We start from the raw sequence: 20,833 nt of genomic DNA on the forward strand, positions 1-20,833 counted from the left end.
AGTGAATCGAGCGGTTAAATAAAGAATTCAAATAGTGAAAATAAATTAAATGCTAACTGTTGTGAATAAATTAGTTTGCGATAGTGGAATATTTTTACAAATAAATTTGTTTAGGACAGTAAATTCTTCAATTCGTTACAATTGGTGATCAGAAGTGGATTTTTAAATAAATCTGTGAGCGCTTGGTGGACAATCTTTGTATTACGGTGAAATTGACTATAAAACTTATTTGTTCGCTTAGAGAGACTGGTGATTCGTTGTGTTTGGCGAAGTGGACAGTACCGGACTACGGAAACATAAACTAATAGACGTTTCTCGCGAAAAATAGACTTGTGAAAATAAATAAGTGCTTCGGACTCGATTAAAATAAGTGGACATATTCAGTTTTGTGGAAAATAGACAATAGAAGACTAAATGTGTTTGAGGAAAGTGCACCTAACGGACTTGAAAGTCGCCGAATTGAAGCAAGAATTGGAGGAGAGGAAGCTAGATTGTTCTGGAAAGAAATGAGTAGGTACTCCAGAAGAGACTATGGGATAACTTGAATGAATCAGAAGAAGATCCCGAAACATATTTATTCGAAGTTTCTGGGGGTGATTTGAGTTCAATAATTAACAAACTCGATGGACTTCAACAAAATTCGGTAAGCCTTGAAGAAAAACGTCTGGAAAACAGGAAAAGCTTGGAAGATGAATTTCTAGAAAATTCAAAAATTCTGAATGACAAGCTACTGGAAAATTCGAAAAATTTGCAGGAAAAATTTCTAGAGAATTCGAATGTCTTGAAGGAAGTCAGTCAGCTCGTCAGTTCTGAACCAGGAAAGCTCTCCATGAAGCCGCCCCAGTTCGACGGAAAAACTCCTTGGGCAAATTATCGCCGAAAATTTGAAGCTGCGGCCAGAGCAAACGGATGAAATGCAGCAGAAAAGGCAGTAGCATTAACATTGGCGTTGCGTGGAGAAGCAACGAATATTCTGCAAACCCTCACGGCCCAGGAACAGGAAGATTATGATCAACTTGCACCTTGTACCTTGAGCTGCGGTATGGACAGGCCCACCTAGATCACGTCTACCATTCACAGCTGAAGAACCGCTGCCAGAAATCAGGAGAATCCCTACAGGAGTTTGAAGCCGACATAGCTCGATTGGTTCGTCCGGCATATCCTGCTACCCCGGAAAATGTAATGAACTGCGGCTAGCAGTTCAGGCATTCTTAGATGGACTTCGCGACCAAGAAACGAGGCAAACCTTGGCGCTAGCTCATCCCAAACATATCGTAGATGCACTGGCAAATGCCCTAGAGTTTGAAGCTGCAAAACAATACTGCAAGAGTCAGGGCAAAGTTCGAGCTATCGAGGAAGATGGACAGGTACCTGCTGATATTGAGGCCACCATCAAAAAGGTAATGAAAGAGGTGTTGTTTGGAAGAAAACAAATAAGATGTTGGAACTGTGGGCAAATTGGACATGTGCGTAGCAGTGGAGCCAGCCACTGTACTTGGAGAACTACCAATTGAATTGGTGTTGGGCAGCACTAGATTGAACCATCGTGCATTGGTGGCGGACGATGCAATTATTGGAATGGACATAATGAATTCCAGAGGGTTCAAGCTGAATTTCCAAGACGGCATCCTACGTGTCGGCGGAGAAGAGTGGTGCTTCATGGAAGAAGCGAAGAGATGATCAGGGTCCTGTTGGCCGAAGATGTGTGCGTACCTGAGAGGGCTGAAACCATTCTTGAGGCTCGCTTTAACGGAAGTGCGAGCAGCGGAAAGGTGGTGATGTTCGAGCCCAAGATACATGACGAAAAATTGGACGAGAAATCGCACCGGGGAAGATCCTGTTGCGTGTTGATAAAGTTGTGCCGGTCAGGGTCATGAATGTCAACTACTTTCCCGTGACCTTGAGGAAGAGAACAATGTTGGGGCACTGTTCGTCCATTTCCTCTGTGATACGGAGTATACGCAGTTCGGTTAGTCAAGCAAACAAGTTGCCTAAAGAGTTGGAGAAGTTGATTAACACATTCCTCCAAGGACATACCATCAACTCATCGATCTAAATTGAGGGACTTAGTCAAGAGAAGTGGCGGTAGATGAACAAAAAATCAAAGCAATTAAGAAATGGCCCATTCCAAAAGACATACATCAGCTTCGAAGCTTCCTTGGTTTGTGCACCTACTACCGCAGATATGTGCTGAGGTTTGCCAACATCGCCAAATTATTGACCCGACTTACAGAAGGACAGATCCAGTTCCAGTAGTCTGAGGAATGCCAAGACTCATTCGAGAAATTGAAAAGGGCTTTGATCAACGCCAAGGATGACATTCCGGGGCGAAACGTCTTTAAGAAAGAGGCAATGTAACGAATCTGAAGTCGTTCCTGACCGATATTTCAGCCAGCGAATGAACACATGACATCATCGCGAAAGAATGCAGTCTGACTCGCCGGAAAAATACTAGGCGATCACTAAAGAAATCTAGAACGATCGTAACCGATATATAAGGCCTGCTTCCCGTCCAGAGATGGCAGTCGAATTTAGAAAGTGAATCCAGTGGTTGAATAAAGGATTCAAAAAGTGAAAATGAATTAAGTGCTAAGTGTTGTAAATAAAATACTTTGCGATAGTGAAATATTGTTTGAAATAAATGAGTTTGAAATACTTTGCGATTGTGAAATATTGTTTGAAATAAATTGTTTGAGACAGTAAACTCTTCAATTCGTTACGATAATTTACATAGATCAATTCAATGACCGATTATTTACAATTCGATTTCAACTTGGCATCACCAAAGATTGGTAAACCCCAAATTCTTTCCAATCATTCAACCTAGACTTGTTCCTTCATTAACAAACTTCTTTGCGTTTGAAATCCCCAAGTTTAGTTTAAACCCATTTTGGTACGTTTTGGAAAAGCTTGAATCTTTTCCAGTAACTTAATTAGTCTACTGCGCCGAAGGAAAGCAAAGACCTTAAAAAAGAGAAGAAGAAGAAAAAGTGACCAACTATGAAATGAGAATGAAAACTTTCTATATTTATTCTACTACTTTTATTCGTAACTTATGTTTTTACTTCAATTTTTTTCTATAAGGACATTTTCAACCGATTATAATAAAGAATATTACTGGAGTTTTATCCCAACACTTCGACACTTGTTTCGATCACCAAGTGATCATATTCAAGAGGAAGATTAAACTGAATACACTTACAATATTGTCCTTATTTATACCATCGATACCTCTGCTAGGTACCTGCGTCTCAATTGTCTAAAATTGATTTTACAATGTTTACAATTTTACAACAAATTATATTATGATTATTAGGTGTACTTATTGGAATTGAGTTGACAAGGCTTTTTAAAGTTTTCCACATCTTATTTGGATCTTTCTTATTTAAATCTATTTTATTGAAATAGTAATTTGCTTTTTTACTTTTTAATACATTGATATATTCATTTCTAATTTTTTTTTATAACTGGCCCAGTTGTTCGTTCTATTCTGTAATTTGAATAGTTTGAATGCTGTATCTCTTTCTTTTGCCTTTACTCTCATTTCGTATACATAATAAGGTAAGCTATCCTCTCTGCTCATGAATGATTTCATTGGTGCAATTTTATCCACAACGTGGGTACAGTTGTCAAGTAAATTTTTATATATAATATTCACATCGACACAGTTCAGCATGAAATCACATGATATTAGTTCCAGATCAATTTTATGCATATTACTTCTTCGGTTGACGACTTGTTTATTTTGTGGAAATTCATGTTCACTGAGGATACAGTACAAAAACACACTTTTGTCTATTTTCCACTATATTTCTTTATTATTGACCGGTTTCGGCTATTACACCATAAATGGTGTATCCTCAGTTATGCATATTAGTTACATTTAGATTTCTATACATCGTACATGACCATTCAGTTCTACAAGGGTTTTTATTACAGATATTAGCGGAAATGATAGAATGGTCAATAATTTTTGGTATATCATGTACATATGCATCAATTTCAAAATTTGTGAGCACGTAATCTACAAGAGTGGAACTCTCACTAATACATCTTGTACAATTCTTAATTATTTGTTCAACTTCAAACATATTCAAAATATTTTTTATTTTTTCACAATAATAAGAAACTAATATAATTCAAGTTAAAATCACCAAATATGATACTTTTCATATTAGTACATAAAACTTCATCACATATAGATTCAAAATCATTAAGAAATTCAGAATGACTAGAGCTTGGTGAGTGATATAAAACTCCTATCAAGACTTTAATACCATGAATCTGCATAACAATAGTTTTACACCAGTAATTACCCTCTAGGACAGAACATTTTTTAACTTTATAAGAAATATCCTGCCTTATATATAACAATACTCCTCCAGTGTGACGTGAGTTTGAATCACATCTCTCTACATTATAATTGGTGAAATTGATTTCACTTTCATCTATTTCATCTGTTGTGCGACTTTCACTAAATAACATCCAAGCAGGTTTAAAACATTTGATGTTTGCAATGACTTATATCACAACGAAATTGAATGTAGGAGCTCTTTCTAATGGTTTCGAAAGTTATGAGTTTTTGAAACTATAGTAGGCTTATTGTTTATATATTTTATTAATTTAGATGTGTCCCCTTCTGCGTGTAATGCATCTAATTTTAAATTTTTTACTGATAAATAGTATTTCCTCTGTTTTTTAGTTTGATCTGAAAGAATTTTAACAGTATTACCATTATTTTTTCTTGACTTAAGAACTCTGAGAGCATCCGCCGAGTTATTGAAAATGACTTTCATCAACCGGGCTCTGCCCTCAACTGGCTTACCAACTCTAAATACTTTTATACCAGTTAAGTCCACATTATGTTCTTTAAGTAGGTCTTTTACACTGTTTGTATCTTCTTCTTTCCTATCAATGCCCCTTTCCGCTGCTGCCTCTCTGATATTGGCAATCATAATGTTGGATGACCTTTTTTGACGCTCCAACATTTCAGATATAAATTCTTCACATTCCTCTCCAATGGAAACTTTATTCTTGAGGTTATTCATATTTTTTTCAAGAGTCTCCAGTCTCTCCTCTGTCTTTTTTTAATTTTACTATCAATTCGGGTACATTCTGAAAACCTTGTCCACATTCGTCACAGAGAAACATGAGTTTTCTTCCATTTTTTAGCTCTAGGCATTTAATCTCTGAAGCATTAAGTTTTGCACAAACAACACAAATGAGAGCCTTACAAGAGTCATACGGAAATATTATAGCGGAATTGGATTCTTTTTTATTGCATTTCACACACTTTCTCATTTTTAACCTTAAACCGACCCTGACTTGTTTTTATCCAGATGTTCACTTGTATGTTTTTTATTCACTGCTGGCTGTTTTTGTCTTGATTTTATCTGCACAATTCACAAAATTCACTGAATTAAGTACAGAATGCAGACAAATCAAGTGATGGACATATAATTTGATTAGCTTTATGGATACTCTATGTAATTCTGCGTTGTTTGATACCACTTTCAAATATATTTGAACTGTTTAATCAACACCAAATTCATTAACATGTAGACAAATTTAAAGTAGACTTTTCTTTTGAACCGTGAACTATATATAATAAGTAATAATTTATAAACCTTAAATGAGGTGATTTCGATCGGGACAACCAGTGTATGTTTTTTAAGTAGAATACTTGTATTTATAAGAAAATATTTCTTTTAAAATGCTCAAAAAATTTGATTTTTTATAATCAATTGATTTATCAATCAAGAAAAGAGAAATGAAACTTTCTATGTTTCCTACCACTTTTACCACAGTTTAATTTCTCTTTTCTTCATTATGATTTTCTACCACGTAGTAACGGCTACATCCATCAATTGATTGATTAATCAGTCATCATTTTCATCACGAACGAGTATCTGTGATCAGCTGTGATGGCGTCATGGCAACAGAATTCAGAGTGGGGACGGAGTGAGAGAGTAATAGACAGAGAAAATGTGAAAAGAGAATAGAGGAACAGAAACTCGGAGAGGGAAATATAGGTATCACACAGCTGCACGCATTAAACTTTATCTACGAATTTTTGTTATTTCGGCTTGCGGAAATCGTCAGATTGTATATTTTTCGTTATCCTTGAATTATTTTCTTCAAAATAAAAAAAATTGGTATGCTCGAGAATGTCGAAATGACGTTATTTTTTTACAACTTTGCTGCCCTCCCCTTCCTTTACATCACTTTCAAATTGTCAGATTACTGGAATATACACTTTTTAGCAGGTAATTAACTCACCCTACCTTAATCTGACACGCTTGAGAATTTCTGGTGATCATTTTTTTTACTAATCTGATCCTTCATCTCTCACAGGCGGCCTTATATATGGGGCTCATATTTGGTAAAGGTAAGGTATCCCCCTGTATATTAATCTGCCGTAATTTTCACAAAAAAAACCTATCAGTAATTTGTCGTGTTTGATCATTTTGATTATCGAAAAAGCTAAAAAATTCAGTTTGTTTCATGATTAATGATTTACTGTTTTTTCTGTGATATCCAATTTTTCAACATGAAAAAAATATTTCAGTGTTTATAATCAAACAAAATTTTTTAAATGAACTATTTTTTCCATTTCTAAAACATGAAGTGTTTTCTGAATTGCCTGTGAACATCTAAAAAATACAGGTTGGAAAAGTTGCATTTCACCCAACAAGTAATAAGTTTGTGAGATCTTGAAGAAGTTCCGCTAATATCGGGCAGAATTTTCGAAGCGGAATGAAGAAATGGCTAAGAGTTCTCCTGGAAAATGAATTCCTTCGTGGAAAATATGTTTCATTCATTCATTCGCTGGACTCCAACTTGCATGTCTCTACATAGTTTGTCGAAAATATATTGGCCTAGTTGAAGCTCTGAATGAAACTTCGGATGTAATTTCAGATACTTTCTAGATATTCATTATTTATGAAGTTCCTAGAATCGACGTTATATTAAATAATTAATTTTAGTTACTAAAAACTAAACATTGCATCAGTGGGTTCAGAATGTTATGTATGAATAATTATTATGAAAATCATAGGTGTTTTATAACACAATGTCCAAATTCAAGGTACCCTCTGAACACAAAATTCATATGTTTTTATAGATTTCTTGTTTCTTTTAAAGAAATTTATATATTCGTGCTGTTTCAATTAGCCTAATCAATCATTGAAGTAATCAGGATATCTGCTAGCCCTATATTTTCTATACCTAGATGGTAGATGTTGCTAGATGGTAGACGCTCGTCCCACCCGGCATCGCCCGGTGAGATACCATCGCAATGACTTAAGCAGCGTGAGGTTGGTGTGCCGCTGTTTCCGAATTTGAAGGTGAGAATATAATAAAAAATGCATGATGATGCTCCTAGGATCAAAATACTCTGGAGGTAAAATAGTTCCCAATTGTATTTCAGGGTGGGAGCTGATTCAAGGACCACTATTTCTGGTAGTCAGCAGGGTTTTCCTAACATCAGTCTACACGTAAATAGCATGGTAACTGCAGTTGCTAAGAGGCTCACAAGCAACTTCAAAATCGACTTCTGCAATATTAGAGGACTCAACTCAAATATAAACTGAGTGCACCAACATTTGCAATCAAATAGTCCCCATATTCTTGCACTCACAGATACCAAAGTCAGTGCTTCAACGAACCCGGTCAATTTTCTATATCCTGGCTATGATTTCCACTCACGATTCAGACGTAACTTTGGAATATCTCTTTATATCAAAAGCGATCTCTCCTGTCGACGAGAGGAAATGCGGGAACCCTGAAACTTTGATGTTATGTGGTTCAAAATAATATCACCGAAGATCATCAAATTTATATGTTGCGTATATCGACTACCTAGCGATACATAATATAGGGAACTATTCTCTACACTTGCAAATACCATTGATTTTCAGCGAATCAATCATCTCAGTGCCGAAATTTCCATATTCGATGACTTCATTGTCCACAATATAGAATGGCTCAAATTTACAAATATCAACGACGAACAAGGTTGCGAAACTGAGGCTTTTGCAATAAGCAACGGAGCTACTCACATTATAAATGAGCCAACCCGGGTTCCTGGCCGTGACGGAAAATATGCCTGCCTTCTGGATAAACACCTAACACCTTGAGGTTTCCATTGAGATCTTCAAACCACTAACTCATTTCAGTGTTGAGTGAATTACCGATAAATGTTGGGGAAAAATCTAAGCCGCGCAAAGTTTGGCATTGCAGATCAGCCGAATGGAAGGATCTTCAAGATCATTTAAGAAATTTCCTCTGGCTATACGTTTATTTCAGCTTCAAAGATCCAGCAACTTGTACTTCTAAAAACACGGAAATTATTCTAACATCATCGTAGGATATGGATTGATAAGGATATTCTCCTCTTTCAATGAAACGACCTTCTAACGGCAAACCTTGGTTCAACAAAAATTGCTAGCAAGCTGTCACTTCCAAAAAACTCGCCCACTGGCAGTGGTGCAGAAATCCTAGTGACAAAAATCGATCGAACTAGGTTTGTTAATGCTGGCAACAGCTGAAAACTTAGGATAAATGAAAGCAGAGAACTTCACAATCAGAGAATTAGGAATAAACTGCTTGCCAAACCCAACGGGTCTAGATCCGTCTGGTCGGTAGCTATAGCTGTTAATCAGAACTTCACAAAATCTACAATTCCACCACTTACACAAGCGGATGGATTAATTGCAACAACGCCCATAGAAAAAGCAAACCTACCAGCTAAAAAATTTGCGTCCCACTCCACAGTCGATTTTCTGGGAAAGGCACCACCCACTATTCCCACACTAGGATCCACAATACCGAAAATTACTTTTCGACAGCGTCTAGTTAGGCGAATTTTGAAACAGCTCAATATCAACAAGGCCTCTGGCCCTGATGAAGTATCCGTCACCGTACTTAAAAAGTGCGCAAATGAACTCGCACCAGTATTTTGCAAACTTTTCAACCAGTCTTACAAGAAAGAGGCTCGCGTTCAGCCTATTTACAAAAACGGAAAGAAAACTCTTCCAAATAACTATAGACCAGTCGCTTTCCTATCGGTGATTTCAAAAATCATGGAGAAAGCCGTAAACCATATGCTGGTTTTACGGCTTTCTCCTCAAATATTTGGAAGGCTTCAACACTTCGAACCATCATCAATATGGCTTCCAGAAACAAAGTTTAACAGGCGACCTTCTATTTGGAATAACGCAATAGAGAAACATGGAAAGTCAAGAGCTGTTGCGCTTGATATTTTTAAGGCCTTCGACCGTGTGTCGCATAAGGGTTTGCTGGCCAAACTTCGATGCTATAGCTTGTCGATGGATATCCCCCGAAAAATTCCAATGTATTGCTTGGCTGACAACAGCATACTTGTCTCGTCATTACAGGACATCGGCTGTGGATGAACATCTTCACCAGCAGCAGGAGGTTGAATATCTTATTGAGGATTCGGAAGGAATGTCAAATTGGGGTGAAAGTAACCAGGTTCAATTCAATGCCACAAAAACCCAGGCATCGATTTGGTGTTTCTGAACCGGATATGATAATGTCAAGACAGACAGTTCCGCTTTCTGCATCGATGAGTTTGTTGGGGGTTAAAATGAACACCAAAATGTCTTGTCACAATCATGTCGCTGGAATTGCAAAGGTTGCTTCTCAAAAGCTTGAAACAGAAAACCAGAAAACTGTTCACACCTCAGCAACTTTTGTTACTTTATGAAGCTCATATCAGACCTTCTTTTGAATATTGTTCTCATGTATGGAGCTCCCCCCAAACATACCCTGAAGCTGCTAGATTCCATCCAGAAAGGACCTATTCGCCTGATTGGAGACGCGAACATCATTTGTAACTTTGATAGTCTGGATAGTCTGGAGAAAAAGTTGGAGATTTGTCTCTTCTCTATAGATACTTCCAAAGGAAGTGTTCAAGTGACCTGGCTCATTTGACTTCACCAAGAGCGATACAAATCAGAAATACGCGACGGACTGTGGCTGGTCATCGCTTTGAGATTCAACTCAGTATACCTCGAACTTCACTGTTTAGGAACTCTTCCATTTGGAGAGCAGCGTTAATGTGGAATAAATTTCCTGAGAACGTTTTTCCAAATGGATTCAATTTCCAGTGATTCAAATACAATGTCAATCACTACTTCTGTACAGGCACCGCTCCAAGAGCGCCCTAAGAATTTTTCTGTAGTGCTTATGTTTCGTCCTTGAAAAAATCGTAAACAGATCAGATTATATCTCTACAAATTTCTACATTTTCTATTGAAATACTATTAAGGGTAGGTAAACCGTAGCGTAAATTGATTATCTTGAAGATGATCGAAAATGAAACAAATTTATGATAAGACGACAAACCACCTACTCTATAGACGCTTCACGGCAATGGTATTGGTCGAAGATGCTTTTGTAGTTCGTTGTTCCCACCTGTATAGGTCGCAGCAATAGTTTGTCAAATTATGAGCATGCGTAGTTGACGACAATGCTGTCAGCTGGCAATGATTTTCAGCTTCAGGAGAAGAAAATTGATACAGTATCTATTGATAGATGAAGATGCTTACCTTGTTAGCGAAACACGCGTCGAGTGCAAAAAATATCAGTTTGGTGTTAGGATAATTGATCTCTAGGAAAAGTTTCAACTGTTCACCAAAGGTTCCAATCTCATAGTTTAATAGCTCAACCATTGTTTACTTTGAAAGTGTTAAATATAAATATTCTAATTTGCTACTGAAATCAAAATAAAGTCATGCTATGGTTGATTCCAATAACAAGATAGAAATAATGAATTTTTCAAGGTGGGAGTGAAACATAATTCGCATATGAAGGGTAAATAATTGTAATGTTATATAGTTTGGCATAGTAAATAAAACAGGTTAATCAAATAAAACAAAAATATAATATCAAGCACCTAAACTATTTCATGTGGTGGTTTTTTCAGTTTTTTTTTAATTCTGAATGCTTCAGGAGCTGAAGTGGTGACATCAGACAACCAACAGCATTTTCTGAAAAAGAATTATGTCAATTACTCCACAAATAAATGAATAGATATGAAGACTCATTTGTGAAAACGCAAAATATGGTAATGAAAAATAACCAAACCAAACCATTAAAGAAATCCGGTTCCAAAACCAATGTCAATGGCATGGCTGAAGAAGTTGACGGCTCATCTGAATCGAATAGATCAATTTCATCTGAAAATAAAATAGTAGGCAAACTCATTGAAAACCGTTTAGATGAAGAATCAAAATAATTGTGGCAATGAAATATTCAAATTGAAATTTTCACGCATCTCAGAAGTCACGCTAATTTGAGAATTGAGATGTCAGAACTGTTAATGATGAGAAAAATAATTTGACCTGAATTTTTTTATTATTTGGTCGTTCAAGAATTGAAATGTTTCTCAAATATAATGTAGGCACAGCCATTGGTTGAAGTCTACTCGACATCGATGAATGGTATTTGGCCTCGAAATGTTTATGACAAACTCTTTCAGAGCGATACACCATTACTGGGTCCATTTCTTTGAAATCCCTACCATTGATAGAGTGCACCCATATTCCGAATTGTTCTAGATATTTTCCAGGATTTGGAAATTTGTGTAGCGGTGCAGACGCTGAACACTTTGAAATGCAGCATTCCCTACAGCCCCACACGACATAGTTGAAAACGAAGTTCACTAAGAATAATGGAAAAATATCAAATATAAGAATGTAATAACACTGGATAAATATGTTTATATAAGATACAAACTAACTGATCCAAGAACACTAATAAAAATAATACGAATCAAATTCCTTTCAAAGGAAAAATGTCAACAATCGACATAACCTATAATCTCTGCAGAGACCACACACCACTTCAAGTAGTTTGTAGCAGAGACCCCTACAGGTGGGCACAACGAACTATAAAAACGACTGTGACCTTGAACATTTGCGTGAAACGTCTATAGAGTAAGTAATTTGTGGATGAGACCCGAATGAAGTAGAGGATTGGTTTTTGGGTATTGAACTATGAGACTAGCATATTCTGAGTAGATCACTGATATTTGAAAATTTATGTTTCGTGATTCCAGGTTTTTCACCCGTTTGAAGAATATCTCAGAATATGGATAAAAAGTGGAATTCCAAAGTTATTTCAAAATTTAACATGGAAGTCGATGCCTGAATACATATTTTGGTTTCGATGAATGTCAGAATTTCAGTACCTACTATTAGTTTGCAGATGTTGATGCACTGAAATATCATTTCAGTTGAAACTTTTATGTAACAGATACCACTTTGAAAGTAACTGAAAGTCAGACAGCAACTATAGTTGTCATACTTTTTTTCTGAAGATTTACTCACATCAAGCAAAAACAGTGGGTTTCAAATAACATCTGCAGGATAAATATTTTGAATTACAGATCCGATGTGTGAGAACACATTTGTTTGAAAATTTGTTTAAAATCTGTTTTTCCGTTAATCAACTGTCGCACCCCTACGAACAATAACCCTCAGAAGACGAAAGTTGTGCGAGCTAAGGACTAACAAGGTCTTACCTTTTAACGTGTGATTTCCAACACGTGTTGGACGAGAGCAAGTAAAAATCAATCGCTCAACCTGGGGCTTGAACCAGCGACCAACACGGCGGACGATTTGAGGGAGTGAACAAAGCACCCACGTCGAACCGACCGGCTACCGTTTGACCGCCCGGATCATTATATTCTCATTGTGATAAATAACTGGTTAGAACGATTGAAAAACTGATTGAAAAAGAAGTTGAGGATTCGTCAGGACTGCGTCAAAAAGTACTCCAACTTAACAGGCTAATTAAACTGGTTCAAAAGAGTACGCGGCGTTATCCTATTCCGTAGCCCAGGAAAGTCGAATGTCACCTCACTCATCTTGGAGAATGGACATAGGTGAAGGATTTCTGTTAATATGCTTTTGAAAGTTCAAAAATAATGAAGATAGGCATGAGAAGAACAATGAACAGCGATAAAGGTCCATTCCTAAAAAGCCATTGTTTATTCTTATATAAACCAACAACCCCTAGTTATTCGAAAACTGTTTTGACTTATACTTCAATAGTCATGCATGAATGACTGGAATTGACATTTTGATGATTTTGTTCATTATCAAAGGTTTCGAAGGAAATTGGAAACATGAGACCTGTTAACATTATAAAGTTCTCTTGGAGCTCAACAGTTTTAATAAACGGGTAATATTGCTATTATTGGGAAATTACATTTTGTTATAGAGGGTATCAATTTCACCTTCTCGATTTTCTCATCTTGGAGGATAAATTCATTTCGAGAGTATCTTTCAGGTTATTAATATTGTATGAGAGTTATCGACTGAAACTTCTCCGACATGAAAGTTAGGAATGGAAGTAAACTCGTGTAGAATGAAGTCTGGATTCATCCAATCGAGACTAGATAATGGATGGATTCGTCTTCATCAATACTTGATGAAATTGCAGCATCGCAATGATGTCGGCCATTACGGAAAATCAATCAGAAAGAGAGGTTCACTCGATCACCAGAACGGTTGCAATTTATTTCAAATGACTCTGAAAGAATTAATAAAAACTGAAAAAAATATGGTCATACAAAAGTCATTCAGATAGAATTCAGTCGATTATCTAATACCACGAAGGGAGTTGAATTATACCCGACAGGCGTCAGTGCAGAAATCTTCACAGAAAATTTCCTGCATATGCAATTGGCAATACAACTGAAAGAGTCGACTTTCAATTTTGGAACGAGCACACTTGCAGACCAGTTTCGGGCTTATTAGCCGCTCATTAGTGCAAGATAGTGGCCATCATCTACCTAAAGTCAATGATATTCCATAATTGAAAATTGGAATTCTTTCACAGTATTTCATTTCTCTTCCTAAGTTGGAGCGAACAACAAAATCACTCCATCTAGTGGACGAGGTACTTACCAACTACATATGCGAAATTTGCCCGAAGACTGGCAGTAAACAAATCTGAAGAAATGAATTTTATACGTTCAAACCAGTCTCGGATATACGTACACAGTAGGTTGAATGGACTGACACCTATCAGAAACCAACTACTCCCCTGGCTAATACCACGAAGGGCGTTGGATTCCTGATGATGCTAATTTATTCAGCGAAAGGCGCATCGAGAGTTGATTTGTTAAAGACTGGAAAAAGTGTTTCTAATAAATTCATTCCATGATGAAAGTTTCAATTCTACTTATTTGATGGAATTTACATGATAAAAATCCAGTCCAACTGTCAACATGCACATGTCTGAGAAAGCTATTGTATAGTATAATTCTCAGAATTGAAGTACATTAGAATTTATCTTTTTGCCAATAGCGATGAAGCTCCACAGGTAGCTCGGATAGTCATTAACATAACCTATGCAAAAAGTAAAGTTAATGATCAAAAGTTAATGACCATAGTTGTCGATGCCGTAGATATAAAAATAATGTGATCATTTTTGGTCGACATAAATATCAATCTTTGTTTTGATGACATTACAAAACTCACAGATGAAGCTAGTGGGAATCAGAATCATCAAACAGTTCACACACATATGTTCCAGGTTATCAGAATGGCATTTGGAAATAGAAAATGTTTTAAAACTACAACGTAAAAAAATGTTCAGCTCTTGATACTGCTGGCTTTTCTCAAGACCCATTGTAGCTTGTTGGGCTTCAACAGCACTCAACAGTCCTTACACCACCCACAATTCGGCCTTCTTCGTCAGAGCCGAATACATCCGAATGTAAGCACAGACACAACGTGCACAGCCTACGTGAACTGTGCCACTACACAAGTAGCTGGCAGCTTCAAATATCCCTGCGTCTCCGAAGGATGTTCTCTTCTTCGAAGACAGGTAGGTAAAGATGCGGATAAAGTTGTCCGTAAGGTTATGGAAGCGTAAGGATACTGCTGTACAGGCCTTGTTGCCAACGTGGTATTCAGTTGTACCTTTGCAATTCACCTCAGTTTGGTTTACAGTATTCAACGTGAGTCCGGACTCTGTTTTTCGTTTGATTGATATGAGATGTCATCGAATTATCGGAACCACGTCGCGCTGGTATCTCAGCAAGAACAAAAAGGTGTTACGAGGTCTGGACTCTCAGGTACTGAAACAGTAAACGATACCCATGTCCAGCCCTGTGCTCCCTCGAAAAAGAAATCGGAAGCCGATTAGTTCCAGGTACTGACTCGTCGATACAATGCACTTCTTCAAAATTGACTATGCAGTAGGATGCACATTGTTCAGCTAGTAATTTTGATTTCTCTGTAGCTATTACCATTGAGTCGTCCACTTTGGTTATTGGTAAAATTGGGGAGTTGATGGAGTTTGGACCAACATACTGATCTAAAAAATCTAGAATGGTTGTGACTTACAATCAGTTCATTTACAGTTTCATGATTCATAAACGCATTGACAAAATTGTCACGATTTGCTTAGCTAGAAGTTTCTCTTCACTCTCGGTCAACTTCTAGCGTAAATAGTTGCCTAAATTGAATATCTTCACAAATGAATTCATTGGGAAATTGAAGATTTTCTTATACATGAATATTACTGGAGTTTTTTCCCAACACCAAACCGTTATTTTAACACCTCAACACGTATTTCGATCACCAAGTGATCATCTTCAAGAGAAAGATCAAACGTTCTGATATATTTCACAAGATACTGCCTAGATGAAAGGCTTAATTTGAATTCTGAAGATAATTACACTTCTATTGTTTTCATTTTTGGAATCATCTTCAGATTTCTTCTATTGAATCAGTATTGATAGTTTAAATGGAAGTAAAGATCGAAGGGAAAAAGAAGTAATATTAATGTTGACCAAATGATATAACATTGAACAGTGCTCTTGAAATTCAGAAATCATGAAGGCCTTTTTCTCACTCATTCAATATGGATATTGATGTCACCTGAAAAGTGACATTCTGAATCCTGTATTTTCAGGTGAGAGATCACATAAACGTATATAATGAATAAAAATAATTATTCAGTGTCAGAAATAAAATGATACATTTCCGCTTTCTCATTCTCTCCACAGATATCAGTCAAAAAAACACAATAGCAACTTGTTTACCCAACTTTGAATGGTATACCGCTGACCAAATCTACTCTGAATGAGTTCGCTTCAACCTCCGCGTGTCAGCCCTCATGGACAACAAATGGTGACGCTAAAAAATCATGAGAAGATTAATTAGTCGTGCCGGATAGTAGCTGAGTTTGTGAACTTAGCCAATTCGTGTGAATAACAAGGATACACGGAGAGAAAACGACGTAGGAAAATTGTTCCACAAATGGAGGAGTTCAAAATCAATAAAGATTGAATCATTTCTACCGAGTACTGCTAGAAAAGATTTTTTTTCAAATATTTCAAAATAGGTGGAATTTGTTTGTGATTTTACCGTTCCGGTCTGAAACGATTTGCAAAACCTTCATCTCTCCAGATGGGGTGCCAGTTCCAAAATTGAATTTTTTAAATTTTTCCAACCAGGGTTGGAGATTGAGTGAAACTATTGAAAAAAGCTTCGAAAGATATGGAAGTTTCAAATGCCAAGTATATAAAGAAAGAAGGTTATCCTCCCAAAATACAGGGGTGAATCCCAAATATCATAAAATTCCATTTGAAGAAAATTTATCTGTTAGACTTGGAATGATACTCAGTACCGAAGAAATGAAAGTGGCTGTTTCTAATGAAACAGCATTTTTTTCTCAAACAAAAAACTAAAAAACTACAAGAAATACAATCCAATATTGTGTACAAATTGAACTGTGGAAGCTGTTACAAATGATATGTTGGTCAAACCGGGCGGTATCTTAAAACACGAGTTTCAGAACACATGAGAGACTCTAAGAAACTGAATATAAAAAACCCCATAGCTCTTGTTAAACATGAAAAAAAATATAGACACATTTTTGATTTTGATCATCCAACTATTTTAGTTGTTCAACCATATTTATCAAAAAGACTTTTGAGCGAAATAATACTTATCCTCAAATGCAATAGTGTTAACACTAGAAAAGATGTCGATGACCTCAATACTGCATATTCCAATTTGATACGTAAAATACCTGAATAATTTACACTCTTTTTATTATTTTTCTTTCTGCCATTGATTAAAAAACTGACACCACTTTATCAGAACCACAGATGAAGCCATTTGTTTGTTTTATGTCTTTTTGTATTGGTATTGTCTCGAAAATTTGTTGTTGCAATGTTTTTTATTTTTATTTTTAAATATGTGACATATCTGGTGGTTTTTAAAATAGTAAAAAACTACTTTTCGGTGAGTAATTTAGTTGAGAACTCACCATTTCTTGTGAAATTGAAACAATAATAATCGTATAAGTTTTGTGGAAGGTATATTTATGAAAATTCATTGTTAGCCCTGAAGAATAATTTAATTAAATTTGAAACGTCGGCAATAATACAATTATTTTTTTGAGAAAAAATGGATCCTGTTATCCAATCAACCCCTTTTTCAGAAAAATTATTGGATCACTAAACTAGTTAGCCAAATTATATTTTACAAAAATTTCAAAAGTTGAATAGATTTTCAATACAAACATTCAAAACTATTTACATTTTTTTCTGTTCAGTGGGAATCGGCAAAGTTTGTCTTGTGAATTTTGATAAAGTATCTGAAATGTTTGAATTGAATGGGTATATGTTTAGGAGATACTAATTTTTGGGAAAGAAAGTTTATGGCCTTTCTTTCCCAAAATTAAATCTCTCCTAAAAATGAACCTTTTCAATTTAAACAAGGTTCCTATGGCTGGGATTCAATCAAATAAGCGGTTGAACATTATTTACATTCTGTCTTCAACGTTATGGATGGATTGAACCCATTGTGTGACAAAAAAATGTAATTATGAACGAATTGAGTGTTTTTTCTTATAATGTTTTCCGTATTTGCTACTGAAGAGCCTATAAGGCAAGTGTCTTACGGCGGAACATCGAATGTCTAGTTAGGGCTAAATAAACGCATCATTACTTCTAGAAACTCTGGCAAATTTCAACCAAATCGGTGGAAGGATATTTATGATATATTATACATAACGTTTTTTTTAACTTCAACGCCTTTTTTTTTAAACGACATAACAAATCACCCTCTGCAGTTCCGTACCGTAGGTGGGAAACACCCTGTCTATGTTTTTCTTATGACAAATGTCAAATCAATGAAAAGTTTTCCATTTATCACACTTGGGCAGATTCTCTGTTGATCTATATTTATTTATTTTTCAGATTATGTAAGTTTAGAGACCCAAGCATTTTACGACTCTCTCTTTAACAAATTGTAATTTTTAACCACTCCTAGGAAACATTTCATCAAGCGGCAGAGATATATCAATGAGGGCTCCCGAAATTGCCATATAATGGAGTTAAAAAAATTAATATAAAATATGTTTGTTTAGAATAATTAATAGAGTGCTTCTGAATTGTATGAAATGAACCCAAAATCGTAACTTAGAGCTTTCATCATTAGTTAATTTCAAGAATAAGAGCAATTTTCATCAAGAGGTTGTGTTGTTGAGAGCAGTAGCCACATTGCACTTTGTGCCAGTTTGTGGTACAGCCGGTGCAAAAATACGTGGTGCATTTTGTTTCGACTCAATTTTAGGTATAGTTGAAGATTGTAAACTCATACTGGTTTTCATAGACTCACACTATATCAAAACTAAAACATTCAAAGCTTTTGTCACCTCAGTTTTCGAACTTGAATTTTTTATCGAAATCACTAAAAGTTTGAGTAGAGCGCTGCATCTGCTGACACGGATCTATATTCAGCGTCGGTTAATGTTTCAGAACCAGACACAGAGATCGTAGGCGGACCTGAGCTGTTCATTGATCGTGGGAGCACTATCAACCTCACCTGCGTCGTCCGACATAGTCCCGAGCCACCAGCATTTATATTCTGGAACCACAACGATGCTGTGAGTATGCAATTTACCAGTAGCGTTCGTGATAGCCGCCGCTTAGTTCTAACTTATAATTCAGGGATTTTCAAATTTGCGACTGCAAATGGAGCGACTATAATTGTATACCGCGGCGGAGGGAAAATTGACTGCATTGAAACAGAGTTGTCTATTTTGCAGGCGATGTCATAAAAAGTTAGTTTCATTTGTTTCGGAAAAGCAGCGTCGATCCTTCCTGACTCCCTTCTGGGTTGAGATAGAAAAATGACGGTGATTCAAATGAGGGTTCGAGAACTCTGAATTGAAATGAAGCGACAAATGGTTTAAATATCTGAATCCACGGCTGCTTTAGAAGGCAGTCCCCATAAACGTTTCTTCAAACACATGAATGGAAAAAATATTATATTTCAAAACCACTACGTTGTAGTTTTCAGAGAATTTTCTTATTAGTCAGTGGGCTATGCTTGTAGACTGGCAATAAACAAATAAAGCAAATGAACTTCAAACGTTCAAGCCAGTCTCCAGTGCAGGAATCTTCACAGAAAATTTCCTACATATGCAATTGGCAATACAATTGAAAGAGTCGACCTTCAATTCTGGAACGGGCACACTTGCAGACCGGTTTCGAGCTTATTAGCCACTCATCAGTGCAAGATAGTGACCATCATCGACCTACAGTCAATGATATTCCACAATTGAAAATCGGAATTCTTTCAGAGTATTTCATTCCTCTTCCGAAGTTGGAGAGACTGGCTTGAACGTTTGAAGTTCATTTGCTTTATTTGTTCATTGCCAGTCTTCAAGCATAGCCCACTGACTAATAAGAGAGTTTTTCTTCCTTATGCAGAGGATTCGGGTAAATTACGGATTTGCAGTTGTTTAATACCTCGTCCACTAGATGGAGTGACACTATGTGATGTTCTTTATAAATTTTTTTCCAACTATTTTCAATCGCAAGTAAGCCTTAATAATTTCCTACTTCAAAATATGTTTTCTAGCCTCATACTTGAATCACTGAACTACGAATTCGTTTCAAAATATATAATTTTTATCAAAAAACACGAATAAAAACATAGAGTCTGTAAGTGAGAACGAGTGTATCCAAATAGAGATTTGTATTGGTGAACCCACCAAGCTGATAGCATGAATTCTAGGGGGCATTGTGAGAACGAGTGTATCCAAATAGAGATTTTTATTGGTGTACCCACCAAAATGATAGTATGAATTTTACGGGGCATTGTGAAAATGAGTGTATCCAAATAGAGAAATAGAGATTTATATTGGTGCACCCACCAAGCTGATAGCATGAGTTTTGAGGGGTATTTAAAACCTTTCAACCCAAAAAGTAATTTCGGTAGGTACATGAAACATTTCTCAAACAATCGACTCAAGTTTCAAATGAATACCGAATCCAATACCCCATTACAAAACCAGAATTCAATTGGAACCTCTATCGTAACTTGTGAAAACTTACTTTCCATTTGTAGAAGAAGTTGCCTCATTTAGTTATGATCTGTCACAAAAAATCTAAGATTTTCATGAAAAATGAGAAATTGAAATGTCTATTTTTCACCACTTTTTTTGTAATTAATGTTACTGCAGTTTCTTTCTATAAGGATATCTGTCTGTTAAAATAAATCTATTTTTTCGTTCCCCAGCTATCGTTAACTACGAACAACTCCAGATTTTTCCGTCTTGCCCACTTCATCTGGAGTTTGAAAGCTCAAGTGTCCGGAGTATAATAGTATTTATGTGGGACAGTGTGGTCGAAATTTCTCAAAACGGTATGCTGAACATGAAAGGACTTTCAGGTAAAAATAATTCGAGGTTTTCAAACAATTCCTTGGAAAGCAGCCACAAACAATTTTTCGAATCTAAGCGATACGGAAATGTTGTACTATGCAAACAA

At 36.2% G+C, this 20,833-nt stretch overlaps 1 protein-coding gene across 2 annotated transcripts in view; it reads left to right on the forward strand.

The window, feature by feature from the left end:
- LOC111511188 (neurotrimin) overlaps positions 1-20,833 on the forward strand; it is a 140,767-nt gene that overhangs the window by 87,018 nt on the left and 32,916 nt on the right. For both annotated transcript variants that reach the window (XM_074173177.1, XM_074173178.1), the window contains exon 3: positions 18,815-18,942. In XM_074173177.1, the coding sequence (XP_074029278.1) occupies positions 18,815-18,942 (128 nt within the window). The remainder of the gene's footprint in view (positions 1-18,814; positions 18,943-20,833) is intronic.

Source organism: Leptinotarsa decemlineata, unplaced genomic scaffold, assembly GCF_025532065.1.
Source record: "Leptinotarsa decemlineata unplaced genomic scaffold, Ldec_3_MD MMD2_tig00000218_RagTag_RagTag, whole genome shotgun sequence".
NCBI lineage: Eukaryota > Metazoa > Arthropoda > Insecta > Coleoptera > Chrysomelidae > Leptinotarsa > Leptinotarsa decemlineata.